General features: G+C 39.6%; 1 protein-coding gene and 1 long non-coding RNA gene across 6 annotated transcripts in view; both read right to left on the bottom strand.

Annotated features, from left to right (window-relative positions):
• Positions 1–303: 303 nt before the first annotated feature.
• LOC119521343 lies at positions 304–7,543 on the bottom strand. The gene is made up of 4 exons (XR_005214339.1): positions 7,365–7,543; positions 6,037–6,200; positions 1,496–1,556; positions 304–682 (listed from the first exon to the last, which is right to left on the bottom strand). It is a non-coding gene; the product is annotated as an uncharacterized LOC119521343 (long non-coding RNA).
• Positions 7,544–12,837: 5,294 nt separating this feature from the next.
• Positions 12,838–16,295, bottom strand: part of ZNF227 (zinc finger protein 227) — a 36,149-nt gene continuing 32,691 nt past the window's right edge. For 3 of the 5 annotated variants that reach the window (XM_037819502.1, XM_037819500.1, XM_037819504.1), the window contains one exon: positions 12,838–15,567. In XM_037819502.1, the coding sequence (XP_037675430.1) occupies positions 13,421–15,567 (2,147 nt within the window). In that variant the 3' untranslated portion in view covers positions 12,838–13,420. The remainder of the gene's footprint in view (positions 15,568–16,295) is intronic. The other 2 variants (XM_037819503.1, XM_037819505.1) reach the window with 1 other exon arrangement.

Genomic DNA, 16,295 nt, shown 5'->3' on the forward strand with positions numbered 1-16,295 from the left:
ACAACATATTTTTTTCCTTGTTTTTTCCTTTTTTTTTTTAACCTTTTTTTCCTTTTTAAATCAACTGTATGGAAAAAAAAATTAAAAAAAAAAAAACAAAACATACAATAAAAGAACATTTCAAAGAGACCGTAACAAGGGAGTAAGAAAAAGACAACTAACCTAAGATAACTGCTTTACTTCCAACCTGTTCCTACTTTACCCCAAGAAAGTTACATAATATAGCAACATTTCTGAATTTAATAAAAACAAAAAAACAAAAAAAAAAACATGTCCACACAAAAACCAGTACATTACGGTCCATAGAAGCTTTAATCTAAAAGGCCCAAAACTGGAACTTGCCATGTCGTTCAATGGTGAATGGTACACCTGAGTAAGGAACATCTCTCAGGAATAAAGAAGAAGTGAATTACTGAAACACATCTTGGATGGACCTTAACAATATTATGCTTATTGAAAACAGCCAATCTCAAAAGGTTACATACTGCATAATTCCATTTATATAACACTTTCAAAATGACAAATTTTAGAGATGACCAACAAGTTGGTGATTTCCAGGGGGTAGGGAGGGGGGAAGGGGGGAGTGTGGATGTGCCTATAATTGTGCTGCAGGAGATCTTGTGGTGATGGAATAGTTCTGCATCTTGATTCCAAGTGGTAGTTACACAAATCTGCACATGTGCTAAAATGACAGAGAAATATATACACACATTATACCAAGGTCAATTTCCTGGTTTTGATATTGTACTATAGGTGCTTAAGGTGTGACCATGAGGAACATTGGGTGGAGGGTACATGGGCCCTCTCTCTACTACCTTTGCACCTTCTCTTGAATCTTCTCCAAAGCTTTATTAGCAGTTGTTCTAGGTATTACATGATATATACAACTCACAGGTTACTGGTTTCAACACTTTACCAGTTCCAGTGAAGTACAGGAACTTTACTTCCCTTTAACTTCCTTTACCCTACTCCACTTACAATTTTTTAAACGTTTCTACATACATTTAGAACCACATTAGACAATGTTATCATTTTTCCTTCAACCATCAAACCTAATAGAAAACTCAGGAGGAGGCCAGTCTATTATATTTACCTCTGTTTTTACTCACTCCATTGTTCTCCCTTCCTTCCTGAAGCCCCACGCCTCCTTCTGTTCTCTTTCCTTTCTGTTTAGTGAATTTCCTTTAGCTATTCTTGCAGAGTCCAGAAAATAGCTGACTGGCAGGCAGTGTAAGGCTGTAGTTTTATTTTAATTTCATTTTTTTGATATCTATGAATTTTTGCACTACTATGTGTGAAACGAAGATGATAAAGCAAACCAATATTAAAAAAAAAACAAAACTTACATGCACAAAAAATAGAATATAAAAGCAAGTAACTAGCACATAATAAATATCTGCTTCCTCTTTTATCTTTCACAAATAAGAGATAAAAAGGGTTTAATCTTTGAGAAAAGAGATGTCATGTTATGAGAGAAAAATCAAACTCAACTCACCTGAAACCTGGTCATTTTCTTTTGCTCCTCTGGAGGAGGTAAGAGGCCTGGACAAGCAGAGCTGGGAATGGAGAAAGGAGCCGTGAGACACAGGGTCTAGTCCATATGAATTTTTTAAAAAATAGACCTCTCCTTCAGCACATATAACTGACCACTCAGCCAGGGACCCCCAAGCAGTGGACAACCTGCCCAACTCTAAGCAGCAGGCCTAACACAAGAGCCCCTTGCAGCTCCCAGGGCTCTCGTCATGGGCATCATGGGAAACGGAAGCTGGTGGAATGTACTGCCTACAAGAGTGGACTTGGGGGGGCTGAAGGTCTAGAGTCAAATTCTGGTACTGCTACTAACTGATCCTGGTTAAACTAATTAACCTCCCTGTGCCTTACGTCTGTCACCTGCAAAGTAAGAATAGTAGTGTTTACCTCACAGGGTTGTTATGAGGGTCAAATGTGAGAGTAGGGGCAAAACCCATAACTAATTTCCCTGTACCTGCAGAAAAGTAGATTGTCAGGAATCATAAAACCATCCTTGATGATGTCTTTTGTCATTTTTTTTAGTTGAGGTAAAATACACATAACACAAAATTATAACCATTTTAAATTGAATGATTTCGTAGCATTTAGTACATTCACAATGTTGAGCAACCACCCAGTCTATACACCTCCCAAACATTTTCATTATCCAAAAAGAAAACCTTGCACCCATTAAGCAGTTGCTCCCTCATTCCTTCCATTCCAACACCTGGCAGCCACCAATCTGCAGGCTGTCTCTATGGAGGTATCTATTCTGTATATTCATATAAATGGAATCAGACTCCATGATCTTTTGTGCCTGGCTTCCTTCATTTAGCAATAATGTTTTCATGGTTCATCCAAGTCACAGCCTCTGTCAGCACTTCAATCCTTTTTATGGCTGAAAAACATTCCACTGTATGGAAAGATCACAACATCTTTGTCCAGTCACCCACTGATGCTGTTTCACTTTTTGGCTACTGTGAATATGCTATTATGAACACTCGTGTACATGTATCTGTTTCAGGACCTATTTTCAAGTCTTTGAGACATAAGTTTTTTTTTTCCCGTGCAATTTTATTGAGATATAGTCACATACCATACAATCATCCAAAGTGTACAACCAATTTTTCAAAATATCATCATATAGTTGTGCATTCATCACCACAATCAATTTTTGAACATTTTCATTACTCCAAAAAATAATAAAAATAAAATAAGAATAAAAATAAAAGTACAAAAGAATACCCATCTCCCACCCCCCCATTATTCATTTATTTTTTTGTTCCCATTTTTCTACTCATCTGTCCATCACTGGATAAATGGAGTGTGAGCCACAAGGTTTTCATAATCACGTGGTTACACAGTGTACGCTATAAAGCTGTACAACTATCTTCAAGAATCAAGGCTACTGGGTTGCAGCTCAACAGTTTCAGATATTTCCTTCTAGCTATTCTAATACACTAAAAACTAAAAAGGGATATTTATATAATGCATAAAAATAACCTCCAGAATGACCTCTCAATTCCATTTGAAACCTCTCAGCCACTGAAACTTTACTTTGTTTCATTTCTTTTCCCCTTTGTGGCCAAGAAGCCTTTCTCAATCCCATGACGCCGGGTCCAGGCTCATCCCCAGGAGTCATGTCCCATGTTGCCATGGAGATTTACACCCCTGTGAGTCATGTCCCACAGAGGGGGAGGGCAATCAGTTTACCTGCTAAGTTGGCTTAGAGAGAGAGGCCACATCTGAGCAACAAAAGAGGTTCCCTGGGGTTGATGCTTAGGTACAATTATAAGTAGGCTTAGCCTCTCCTTTGCAGCAACAAGCTTCATAAGGGGAAGCCCCAAGATTAAGTGTTCAGCCTACTAACTGTAGTCCCCAATGTTTGCAAGAACATAAGGAATTCCCAAGGTGGGTGAATTTAATATTTCTACAATTTTCCCCAGCCCCTCAAGTGGGCTTTTCAAATACTTTTTTATCCTCTGCCCAAATTACTCTGGGATGTATTGGGGCTTCACACTAACCTGTACAAACAAACCAAATCTCCCTCCCTATTCAAGGTTCCATGTAATTATGGTGTCTGAATAAACTGACCACACAAGTTAAATACATAGCATGCTACATAAAATAAAGATTTTCAACCAAATAATCATCTCTACCTTTGGTCTCACACAGAAGCTGAAGTTTTACAACACAGTAAATATCATCCTTTACCCTTTAGTCTAATTGACCTTAGTCCTAAGCATGGCCATTTCATATATATCTCTAACTGAAGTCTGATCCCTTTTTCAGCATCTTTAACATTTGCTGTATGGAGTAATGCTGACATTCACAGCTGTCGGACTCTAGCTTTGTGCCTCAGGTGTCACACTGATACCTGAAGTTCCAGGGATCCACCAGGTTATACATAAGAGCTCAGCATCTCAGAATCTAGAAGTAACTCTTACAACTCAGGAATAGATGTAATTGCTGTAAGAGCTTACAGTCTAGGAACCATTACAATAAGCCTTCCCCTGATAACCTATGCTCTCAGATTCAATTCTCAGTTTGAACATTATAGTTAGTCCATATTAGTGAGGCATTATAATGTCTGTCTTTTCATTTCTGGCTTATCTCACACAACACACTGTCTCAAGGTCCATTTACCTAGTTGCGTACCTCAAAACTTCATTTCTTCTTGCAGTCACTCAATATTCCATTGTATTTATACAACATAGTTCACCACTGCATCATCAGTTGATGTACCCGTATATCACCTCCAGCCACTGAGAATTGTGAATACTGCTGGCCATAAACCCCACAGTACAAATGTCCATTCACGTCCGTGTTCTCAGTTCTTCCAAGTATATACCCAATAACAGGGCTGCAGGACAATATGGCAACCTCATGCTTAGCTTCCTGTGGAACCACCACACTGCCCTCCAGATGGGCTGCACCATTCTACTTCCCCACCAATAGTGATTAGGTAAATACCCCCTCCACATTTTCTCCAGCACTTGTATCCCTCTCTTAATTTTTTAAACAGTTTTATCCACATACCATACAATTCATTGTAAGTGTACAATATTGTAAGTACACTGAACAAAGTTGAATGTGAGTATGGTTGAAAGAGGAAGGCTAGGAGCATGTAGGACACCAGAAGGAAAGATAGAAGATAAAGACTGGGACTGTATAACTTGGTGAAATCTAGAGCAGTAAATGATGGTTATTAAATGTGCAAATAAAGAATGTTTTTACATGCGAGAGAACAAACGTCAATTTTGCAAAATGTTGAAAATGGGATGGTATTGAGGGAAGCTCAAGAAGCCTAAGTACGGATTTCTCAGAAACCATGGAGGTGAGAAATCAGTGGTATGATACATAAGTCCTTTTGATGCAAAGATTGAGCTTTGCATTAAAATACTCAAGCAAAAAAAAAGAAGAAAGGTGGGGGCAGTTGATGGAGATAATATAACAAGACTGGCAAACTGTTGACAAGGGTTGAAGGTGGACAAGTGTGGGTGGTTACATGAGAACTCATTAAGTCATCCTCTCCACATTTGTATACGTTTGAGAATTCTCACAATCATAATTTACCAAATACAAAAGTACTGTAAGTTATGATACAAACCCTTAAAAACATAGAAAAAAGATATATACACAGAAACAACTAAAGAGGAAAACATTAACATGTTTACAATTATCTCTACATCCTGGGATAATAAATTTTTGCTTTCTTCCTCAGATAGTTCTCAAATTCTCTAAATGAGCACGCATTATTTCTACAATCAGAATACACACTAGAATGTCATGTAAAACAAGAAATTAATTAAATGAGCATACCCTTCAGGTCCTCTACCTAAAGTCGCAAAACATCTTCATAATTTATTACCAAGTAACACTCCCCCCCTCACACAGGATTCCCAGTTCTTAGGGCTGAAGGAGAATGTGACATAAAGGCATAAACCCAGGCAGCCCAAGTTAAATCCTAGTTCAATCTCTTGTCTGCTGTTTGATACTGGGCAAATAACTTAAGGTCTTTCCATATCATCTGTAAAACAGGGATAATGTTTGTAACAAGTCAAGAGTATGTTATAAGGATTAAGCTAACCAATGCATACAAAGCCCTTAGAATATCTGAAACTCCACATGTTAGTCAATGATTATTACTCATTCATCAGCATATGTCCCATCCGATCTCCTATTTATTTTACAAATTTTTAAATTCCCAGCAGAAGAATTTGCTAATGGATGAAAGGAATCTGTCCTACTGATAGCAGAAACGATACACAGCATGTTGAGACTTCTCATGGTAGGGTTAGAATTAGGGCGGCGGCTGGCTGATGAGCAAAGAGCAATCCTGAGAACTGGTCAGCCTCAAGGAGAAAGAAATCTCTGAGAACAGCAATAAACAGCAGCTGGGGATCATCTAAGGTCAAGCATCAAGGGGGAGGAAAAGGGGAGGTTAGTAAAATAACCTCCATTTACAAAAGGAACAATAATAAACATTTACAAAAGGATTGCCCCACAGTGCCAACGGCCTCTCACCTTTCACCCCTTTTCTTGCAGAGTGCCCACATGTCCTCGCACATGAGTTCCTAATAAACTTTCTACCTCTTCCTCAATCTGTGCTGTGCCCTTGAATTCTTGGTGCATGGTCAAGAACATAGGAACCCAAATCCCGCAACATTATCCGAACCCAAGGGGTCAATCTGTAAGAAAGGGTTAAGTTGAGCTTTCACATTGAAGCAGCATGGAATAGGGAAAATGGCGGCAGAACCAGCTTGAACAGGCCCTGTGGAAAGGGAAGAAAGAGAGAGAGAGAGAGAGAGAGAGAGAGAGAGGGTGAGAGGGAGGGAGAGAGAGAGAGAGAGACAGCGTCATGACATTAGCCTAGAATCTGTGCCAGCTCCTAATATGGAAAAGTAACCAGGGTTACTGGAATGTAAAGGGATATGGGGTATAATCAGAGGTGAGAACTCCCAGCAGGAAATTTAAACTGAATGAATTCTCTCGGATAGGCTGTACAATTCAAAATCTCAAAGACTGGCTAGTTAGCTCTCTTGGATAGGCTGTAACCTCTGTACTACCCAGCCAATGGGGAAACAGCGGAGGGACCTGCGCATTAGGAACAGGACAGTAAAACATCGCCATGTTCTTCCTCCCCCACGCCAGCCCACCACCTTTCTGGCTGTGCACCTTATCTTGCAAGATCATAAATAAATTCTTTTCTCCCCTAGAACCGAGTGAGCATTTATTCCCTTACAGGTACCGCTTTATTTCCGATAACTCCTCCTCTCTGCAGCCCTCTTTGATAAGTCAGGGCCAAGGGCGCATAGGAGGCTGGAGATATCACCACTGTTTCCCATCCAGAAAAACCAGTGTGTGAGACCTAATGCTTACAAAAAAAGGAGGGAGAGGAGAATCATTACGAATCCCGGAACAGCCCCACTTGCTGCAGAAATCGAAGAAAGTCCAGTGACGCTACAGCCGAGCTCCGACCCAATTCCGGGTTCACAAAAGCTTTCAGGGACGGAGCGCTTCTCCGGGAAGAAATAAGAATAGTAACAACCGATAACTTTCGGTACCTGCCAGGGTCGGTTCTAAGCATTTTCCCGTCTATTTAGGTAATTCTCACAACACCCCTACTCGGTGTTTTAACAAAGTTTTTGCAAAGAAAAACGGAGTAGTTAACTCTTCCAAAATAAAATCACCCAAGGAAGCAGAGGCTGTGGAAGGCGCAGGGAGGTGGGATGGGGTTGCGGAGCGCCAGGAAAACCTTGAAACCCCCGCGATGCACGACCCGGACCCGTCGCCAAACCCGGGACGCGCCAACCTCCCCAAACGCCGAGGGGCGCAAACTGCTGCCCCGTCACCTGGCAGCGCCCTCCACCACTGGCCGCAGTTTCTCTCCTTCGAGGGCGTGGGCGGACACCTGCGGTCCCCACGTGCCGGCCAGGAAAGCTCGGAGAGGACACGGAAGAGGGGCGCTGACTCAATTCCCAGAGGGGATTAATAGTGGCGGCCTCGCGCTCCTCAGCGGAAGTGCCTGGGACATCAGTCGGCACCAGGATCGAAATTTGAAAACCCCGGCGATTGCCACGGCCACAGCCCCGCCCTCCTGCAGCGGAAGTGCTTCTGAGCTGACGCCAGTTCCAGGACTACACTTCCCAGAATCCTCGGCGACGAAGCGTTTACACTGGATTGCCGCTAATTTTTGTAATATAAGCAGGTTTAGAACACAGTTCACGGGAGCTATTGGCGCCTTGCCTTTCTTTTCTTTTTCTTTTCTTTTTCTTTTCTTTTTCTTTCCTTTTTTTCTTTTTCTCTTTCCGTTTCTCTCCTTCTTCCCTTCCCTCCCTCCCTTTTTCCTTCTTTTTTCCTAAGTTTTTAAATTACAGTACCAATAAGTACTAAATAAGTAATAAGTAAAGTAAATGTAGCCATATAGGAGAGAAAAGGGAAGCTTGCGATCAGGAAATAAAATCACATCATAACAGGGAAGAGATGTCTAAGATAAAAGTGGAGGAATTTAAAGCCCTGGGTTGGTCTTACCCTGGAAGAATTTCAGACTTGGTTTGCTTATATTGCTTTCCTTACCTTACACGTGACTGGTTGCAGCTAGATCTCTGACAATAAAACCTGGTGTGAGCTATTCACTCCAAGGTGCTAAAGACTCCGATCAGGCCACAAAACAAACAAAAAAGCTTTCAACTTTTATAGACTTTAGTTGTTCGTTTTGATGATCGGTATTCCAGCAAATGAAAGGCTCTGCACTGGCAGGAAAATGAAGGAAATACTGTAATTGGAAAAAACAACCTGGATATATCTTGAAAATTTTTCTTTCTTGAGTTCAGCTTCAAACATCCCATAATCTACATCCATCCTGCTCTTGACATCGTAAACACAGTAGACTCTAATTTTTCTACCAACTGACTGAAATCAAGGAGCCAGGGTTATTCAAAAAGTGGGGGTAGAGTAGGGGGCTCCTGTCTAGACAGCTAATAAATTCAACTCCTGAAAGAGTACACTGCCCACATTTCTACTGAGAAAGAATATAAAAGCATTTTTAACTCTATTACAAAAAAAATGAAAGAATAGTAAAATGAACCCCCATGCCCTCATCCTCCCGATTCAACAATTATTAGTATATTGTCACCCTTGCTTCATCTGACTTTTAATTTTATTTATGTAGGAATAGATGCAAAATACATTTTCCATGTTAACATTTCTAATAATACAATTCAGTGGCATTACTTTTCCAATGTTGTCCTACTATCACTACTTTTCATTAACAAAACTTCTTCATCACCTGAGACAGCACATCTTTACCCAATAAGCAATAACTTCCCAAGGCCCTTCTCCCTCCCCAGCCCCTGCTAACCTCCAATCTACTTTCTATTATTCTGCTTATTGTAGCTATTTCATATAAGTGGAATCATACAATATTTATCCTTTGGGGTCTGGCTTACTTCACTTTGCATGATGTTTCCAAGGTTTATCTATGTTGTAGGATCTACTAGTACTTCAATACTTTTTATGGATGAATAATATTCCATTGTATGACAATACCACATTTTGTTTATCTATGCATCTGTGTATGGACATTTTAGGTTAGTTTTTTCCACCTTTTGGCTATTGTGAAAAATATTACTATGAACATTGTTGTACAGTATATCCTTTTGAGCATCTAGGACTTTTTCTTATTTCCATTTTCACTACTGTGGTATATTTTAAATCATATCTCTGACATCATGCTATTTCCCCCTAAGTATTTCCACATGTATCTCTAAAAAGTAAAGACATGTATTGCTTAACCATAAATACTAAATGAAACCAAATGAAATTAAAAACAAATTCAGTATTATATAATATTGTTGCTGACAGGGCGGCACAGGAATGAGACACAAAGTTAAGAATTAAGGGAGCAGGGGATCCACTGCATCGTGTGCTAAGTGGATCCTAATGCACCTGTGCTCCAGCTATTTATTTGTTTCAGAAGATAAGAGAGTATATGCTAAGTGTCCTAAGGCACGCAGAGCCCACCACATACCTATGTTTACATCCTGTTGCATATCAGAAGGAACAATCTAGGTTCAGGACAATGGTAAACTTTGACATCGTAGTCACAAGACACATATCTTTACAAGGTATGCCTGCACAGCATTCCATGCAGGCCTGCGGCCCAGCATTCCAGGCTGCCACCCTGGACACGGTCTAAGTAACATGAAAGACTTGATTCCCCACAACTTTTGTGTGTATGGTAATGAAAATGTTCAAAAATTAATTTTGGTGATGAACACACAACTATATAATGGTACAGTGAAAATTGAATGTATGCTTTGCATGACTGCATGGTATGTGAATCTATCTCAATAAAAATGAATTAAAAAAAAAAAGCAGTGGACAAATATGGTCCTTGATGGTCTGAGAACTTTATGAATCTCCCTCTGAGTAGTAGAAGAATGGGAGTGAAGCAGGGCTGATCAATGGTATTAGCTGTGCTTCGAGGCCAGGAGAGCTCTCCCAACTACACTTCACAAGGAATCATTCCTTCACTAATTAGCTGGACTATTATCTGTGAGGACTCCTTCATTGCAGGATTCTCACCTGGTGTGCTGTTTTAAACTTTGTACCCCAGGAAAGACTATGTTGTTTTAATCCAGTCTTGTGGGAGCAAACCTATTGCAGGTGGGATCTTTTGATTAGGTTGTTTCCATGGAGATGTGACCCTCTCAATTGTGAGACCTTTTGATTAGATTATTTCCATGGAGAAGTGGCCCCACTCATTCAGGGTGGGTCTTAGTTTACTGGGATCCTCTATGAAAGGATAAAAGGCAGAGAGACATTTTGAAGAGAGTATCAGAGATGCTTAGGGAGAAAATACCCAGAGACATTATGGAGAAAGTCATTTTGAAACCAAAGCCCAGGAGAAGACGACCAGCAGATGGTGTCATGTGCCTTCCCATGTGACAGAGGAACCCCAGATGCCAGCTGCCTTTCTTCAGTAAAGGTATCCTTTTTTTGATGCTTTAGTTTGGGGACTTTTATGGCTTTAGAACTGTAAATTTGTAACATAATATGCCCCCTTTAAAAAAGCAAATCTACTTCCGGTATTTGGCATTTTCAGCAGCTTAGTAAACCAGAACACCTCGATATGCCTGTCTACAGATTTTTCATTCTATTGGACACTTTTCTCCATGCTCCTACTTTAATATTTTATTTGGTTGAAGGGTCAATGCCCTGAGAATGAGAAAAGAGAGGTTTGGGAGACTGTGCCATCCAAAAAACATCTATGGCAGTGGTTGAGTGATACTCCATTGTCTCCTTCTTGAACTACTACCCACCACCAACCCCCCAAGTTCTAGCTATGTACATGCCCACATTCCCCAATAAATATAAGAATGATACTGGAAGCCAAATATCTGAATCCTGGAGAATGAAGATGAAGATACGGAATGGGGGAAGGTTAGGAAGAACACTATGATGTTGAATTAAGAATTGGAGGTAAAAGTATGAACTCATGATTTATCCTTTCTACTACTTTACTTCTAATCCCAGTGTAAAAAAGGAGCTCATCTAGATGTTGATTTCTTAATAACATTCTCTATAATGAGGAACTCAGGGCTCCTGAAAAAAATAGCAGATTCCATGGCTGGGGCAGGTAAAGTACAAAATGAGCCTGGAATATCCTATTGTGCCAAAAAGCAAGGATGTGCTCAACTTATGGAAAATAAATGATGGGCAAACAGGACAGAAGGGAAAGTTCTTCTTTAGAGTAGAACTATCTGATAAATGTTAAAAGAATGATGGATGTGGAAAATCACCATTTTGCAACCATTAGAGTAAAAATAGATTTAGGTCATACTTAGCAATGCATGCCAAAACTAGTGTGTGAAAGTTTGTGGAGAAACAGGCTATTTACAGAGACAGCCAACATCACTCCACAAATTATTAATTACAAAAGAAAAAACAGTAACTTCATCGTGGAAAAACCTAGCACACACCCATCTTAATCAAGTCACCCAAGTTAACCTCACCTATAATGGGACAAGTATGTTTCCTTATGTGATGCACCAAGGACACAGCTTGTAGAGTACTGTGCAGTTTGTATATAATTATGTCCCCCAGAAAAAGCCATATTCTTTGAACCAATCTTATGGGGGCATTAGATTAGGTTGGAAACTATTGATTCAGTGTTTCCATGGAGATGTGACCCAATCAACTGTGGGAGAGAACTTTCATTGGATAATTTCCATAGAGGTGTTGCCCCACCCATTCAGGGTGGGTGTCAATTGGATCACTAGAGTACTTGAAAAAGAGCCACACAGCCCAGATGCTGAAGCAGTTGACAGTGACATTTTGGAGAGCAGCTGAGATATTTTGAAGAGGAGCTGCAGCTAAGAGGACGAAACTCCCCACAAGCAACATTTTGGAGAATGCCATTTTGAAATGCCACCTGGGAGCAAGCAGATGCCAGCCACATGCCTTCTGAGCTAACAGAGGTTTTCCGGACACAATGGCCATCCTTCAGTGAAGGTACCCAACTGTTGATGCCTTATCTTGGACACTTTATGGCCTTCAGACTGTAACTCTGTAACCAAATAAACCCCCTTTATAAAAGCCAATCCATTTCTGGTATTTTGCATGACAGCAGCATTAGCAAACTGGAACAAGTACTATTGTCAAAAACTGCAAAAATTTGTATCTGATCATGAGAAATCCTCAGACGAATCCAAATTGAGGCATTCTACAAAATAACTTTCAAAATACCAAGGTCATTAAAACAAAGAATGAGGTAGTGATCCAGATCAAGAGTCTAAATGCAATATATAATCCTTGACTGGATTCTGGACCAGAAAAAAAGTGTAATATATTATTGGGTAATTTGATAAAATCTGAATAAATTTGTAGATTACTTATGTATCAATATTCTCTTAAATTTTATACATGTACTGCAGTGAATTACCCTTGATCTTAGGACATATACACTTAAGTATTTAGAAGGGGCAAGATGTCTGTAACATACTCCCAAATGGATAAAAGCAAAATGTGTATCAGATAATATGTACATGTGTGTGTTTACACATGTATGTATACAAGGAGAGAATGGTAAAGTCAACATGTTAGCGACTGGTGAATCTCGTCAAGGGGTATATGGGAGATTTTATATCATTTTTCTGAAAATTTTAAATGACTTCAAAATTAGAAAGTATAAAGAAATGTAAAAATATATATGAAGAAAAACCCTATCATTTATAGATAACTAGACATAACTATTCATGTATACATTTTTCATTTTTAATGAGACCACACAAAAATCCCATCATTCATATTTTTCCAGGTAAATACATTCTGGATGTCTTCCAATATCCACAACTACAAATTTACCTTCTCCCATTTCATGTCTGTATAGTGTCCCAATGTATCCATAAACCACAGAATACTTTGGCAATCCAATTGGTGATTTCTATGGTTGCTATTAAATACATTGATACAATGAACTACCTTTCATATACCACCATGACAGATGCAATCTTATTTTTGAAGATCAAAGATCCATCTCTGGAGACATATTCCTTAATTTAGGCCTATATACCACAAGAGATAAAGCAATCATATTATGAATCCTTTACTACAGAAAATCTTTAGTCAACAATTTTATTCATTTTTCATAGCTTTACAGCTTTAATAAAAATAAGTCACTATAATAAATATAAAAATTAAAGAAAAAGAAACACAGTCCAGGGCTAAACCTGTTTCTTCCCTAATATGAGTTCCATAGCATTACTTTAATGTATCTGTTATAAAGATTCTGAGTCTGAAAAAATCCCCTTCCACTCTCAATACCTTCAAGAGTTTATCACCACATGGACTTCAAGAATTTGAAGATGTTAATTTCTGATTAAACCCAATACCACATTTCATATTTCTAAAGATTCTTGCCAGTGTGGACTTTCTGATGATACGTAAGACGTGAACGGTGATTGAAGTCCTTACCACACACCTCACATTTGTATGGTTTTTCTCCAGTGTGGACTCTCTGATGGGCTTGAAGACGTGAGCTCTGATTGAAGCTCTTACCACACTCCTCACATTTAAATAGCTTCTCCCTAGTGTGTACACTCAGATGGACTCGAAGATTTGAGGGGAGACTGAAGGCCTTACCACACTCTCCACATTTATGAGGTTTCTCTCCAGTGTGGACCCTCTGATGATGGCGAAGATTCAAACTCCTACCAAAGCCTTTCCCACACTCCTCACATTTGTAAGGTTTCTCTCCAGTATGGCCTCTCTGGTGGTATATAAACTGTGAGCTATATCTAAAGCCCTTTCCACAGACATTGCATTTATATGGCTTCTCCCCAGTGTGGACTCTCTGATGAGACTGAAGACCTGAGGACTGACTGAAACCCTTCCCACACACATCACATCTGTATGGTTTCTCTCCTGTATGGACTCTTTGATGTACCCGAAAATCTATGGCCTGACTGAAGCTCTTATCACACTCTTCACACTTATAGGGTTTCTCTCCTGAGTGGACTCTCTGATGAGCATGAAGATTTGATCTCCAACTGAAGCCTTTCCCGCACTCCTCACACTTATATGGTTTTTCTCCAGTGTGAATTACTTGATGCACTTTAAGATTTGAACTATAACTGAAGTCCTTACCACACACATCACATTTGTATGGTTTCTCTCCAGTGTGGACTCTCTGATGGGTTTGCAGCTTTGAGGACTGACTGAAGCCCTTACCACACATTTCACATTTGAATCGCTTCTCCCCAGTGTGGACATTCTGATGGACTTGAAGATTTGAAGCCTGACTGAAGCCCTTACCACACTCCTTACATTTATAGGGTTTCTCTCCTGTGTGAACTCTATAATGAATATGAAGATCTGTATTACGGGTAAAACCTTTCCCACATGCCTCACATTTATATGGTTTCTCTCCTGTGTGAACTCTCCGATGGCATATTAAGGGTGAATTGTGACTGAAACCCTTACCACAGATGTTGCATTTATAAGGTTTCTCCCCAGTGTGGACCCTCTGATGTATGTGAAAATGTGCAGCCTGAGTGAAGCCTTTACCACACTCCTCACATTTATACGGTTTCTCACCCCTGTGAACCCTCTGATGAACACGAAGATTAACACTCCAACCAAAGCCCTTACCACACTCTTCACATTTGTATGGTTTTTCTTCAGTGTGGACTCGCTGATGGCATTGAAAATTTGAACTTTGACTAAAGCATTTTCCACACTCCTCACATTTATAAGGCTTCTCTCCAGTGTGAGTTCTGTAATGAATGATAAGACCTGTGCTGCTACTGAATCCCTTGCTGCAGTTGTCACATCTGTAGGACTTCTCTCCTGTATGGTTAGATTGATGAGCATGAAGAAGGCTCTTATTATAACAATCTCCAGATACATGACATTTGTCAAGTTTCTCTGCTGGGTGATTCCTCCCATGAGTTTGCAGAGGTGAGCTCTGACTGAAGCATTTCTCTCCTTTGTGAATACTCTGAAGAACAGGAAACACTGCACTGTAATTAAAGTTCTTTCCACACTCATTACATGTACGGGACTTTTCAAAGGGTAACTGCTGATTGGAGCCATCGCTAATGTTTTTACCACATTCATTACATTTGTAGGGTTTCTTCTGTTCTGTGTCAGTTTTAAGATGCTCATTAAGGGGTGATTTCTTCATGAAGTCTTCACATATACACAGATCATTTTTCATGTTAATTTCTTTACCTCTACTCTGATTCTGTGAATTACTCAGACATATTTTCCTCCAAGAATCCTGGGTTCTCAAAGACAACAATTCTTTATTTTCAATATAAGTGAAGCTATCTCCTTTATGATTCATTATACAGGTCTCATTTTCAGAAACTCGAACACCAACACCTTGTAGTAACTGGGAACTCTTTCCTTGAATATTCATCATGGAATCTTGCTTCCTAGTTAATTCATTTGCAACTTGTTTCCATATCTGCCAGCAGGATAACTCTTCATGTGAAAGGTATTTTAATACAACTTTACGAAGAGTCTCCATCTCGTTTTGATTCTTGCCGCCTATAAGAATAAGCAATATTCAGAGGTGAGAATAAATAGACGCTTTGTTCAGAAATCTTAGGATTTCACACTTAGGCCAAAAGCGAAGGCTTTAATAAGCCAGGGGAAGATTTATTTTGTCTTTACCATCATTTATCCTTTTCTTGTATTTTCAGGAAGGTGGAAGCAAAGAGGAAGCTCCTATCCACTAAGTATAAACGAAACCCATTTAGAACCTCAAGTCCAATATGTAAGCTATAAATTTGAAAGCAGGAGGCTATAGGGCAACAAAACACAATTCATATTATAACCTATAATTACATCAATTAAAACCCTGTTCACCTTTTCATCAGTAGGTCCATTACCTGTAGGGCTCTACTAAATTAGGTTAGAAATGCTCAGACTGTAGGCACACACATGACATTTGTAGGGTGACAGGTTCTGGTAGAAATTATCCCCAAAGAGAAAAGGTTGGAATAATAACATACATTGTTCTAAAACCAGGTAGTAATTCCAGTGTCTGTAATGTCCACATAAAAAAAAGTGGAAGAAGGAAAGCTAATCTTGTTCAACCAAAAAAATAACTTGAGAAAGGAAAGAAATAGAGCATAGTGCAGGCTCTCAAAGCCAACCCTAAAGAGGAAGAAAGGGAGAGTTACATTTGATTTGGAAAGCTTTCCACCAGAGAGCTGCAAGGCTTGGTTGTTTCCTGCATATCTCTGCTCAAATGTCACTTTAATGTGAGGCCT

Source organism: Choloepus didactylus, chromosome 27 (genome assembly GCF_015220235.1).
Source record: "Choloepus didactylus isolate mChoDid1 chromosome 27, mChoDid1.pri, whole genome shotgun sequence".
NCBI lineage: Eukaryota > Metazoa > Chordata > Mammalia > Pilosa > Megalonychidae > Choloepus > Choloepus didactylus.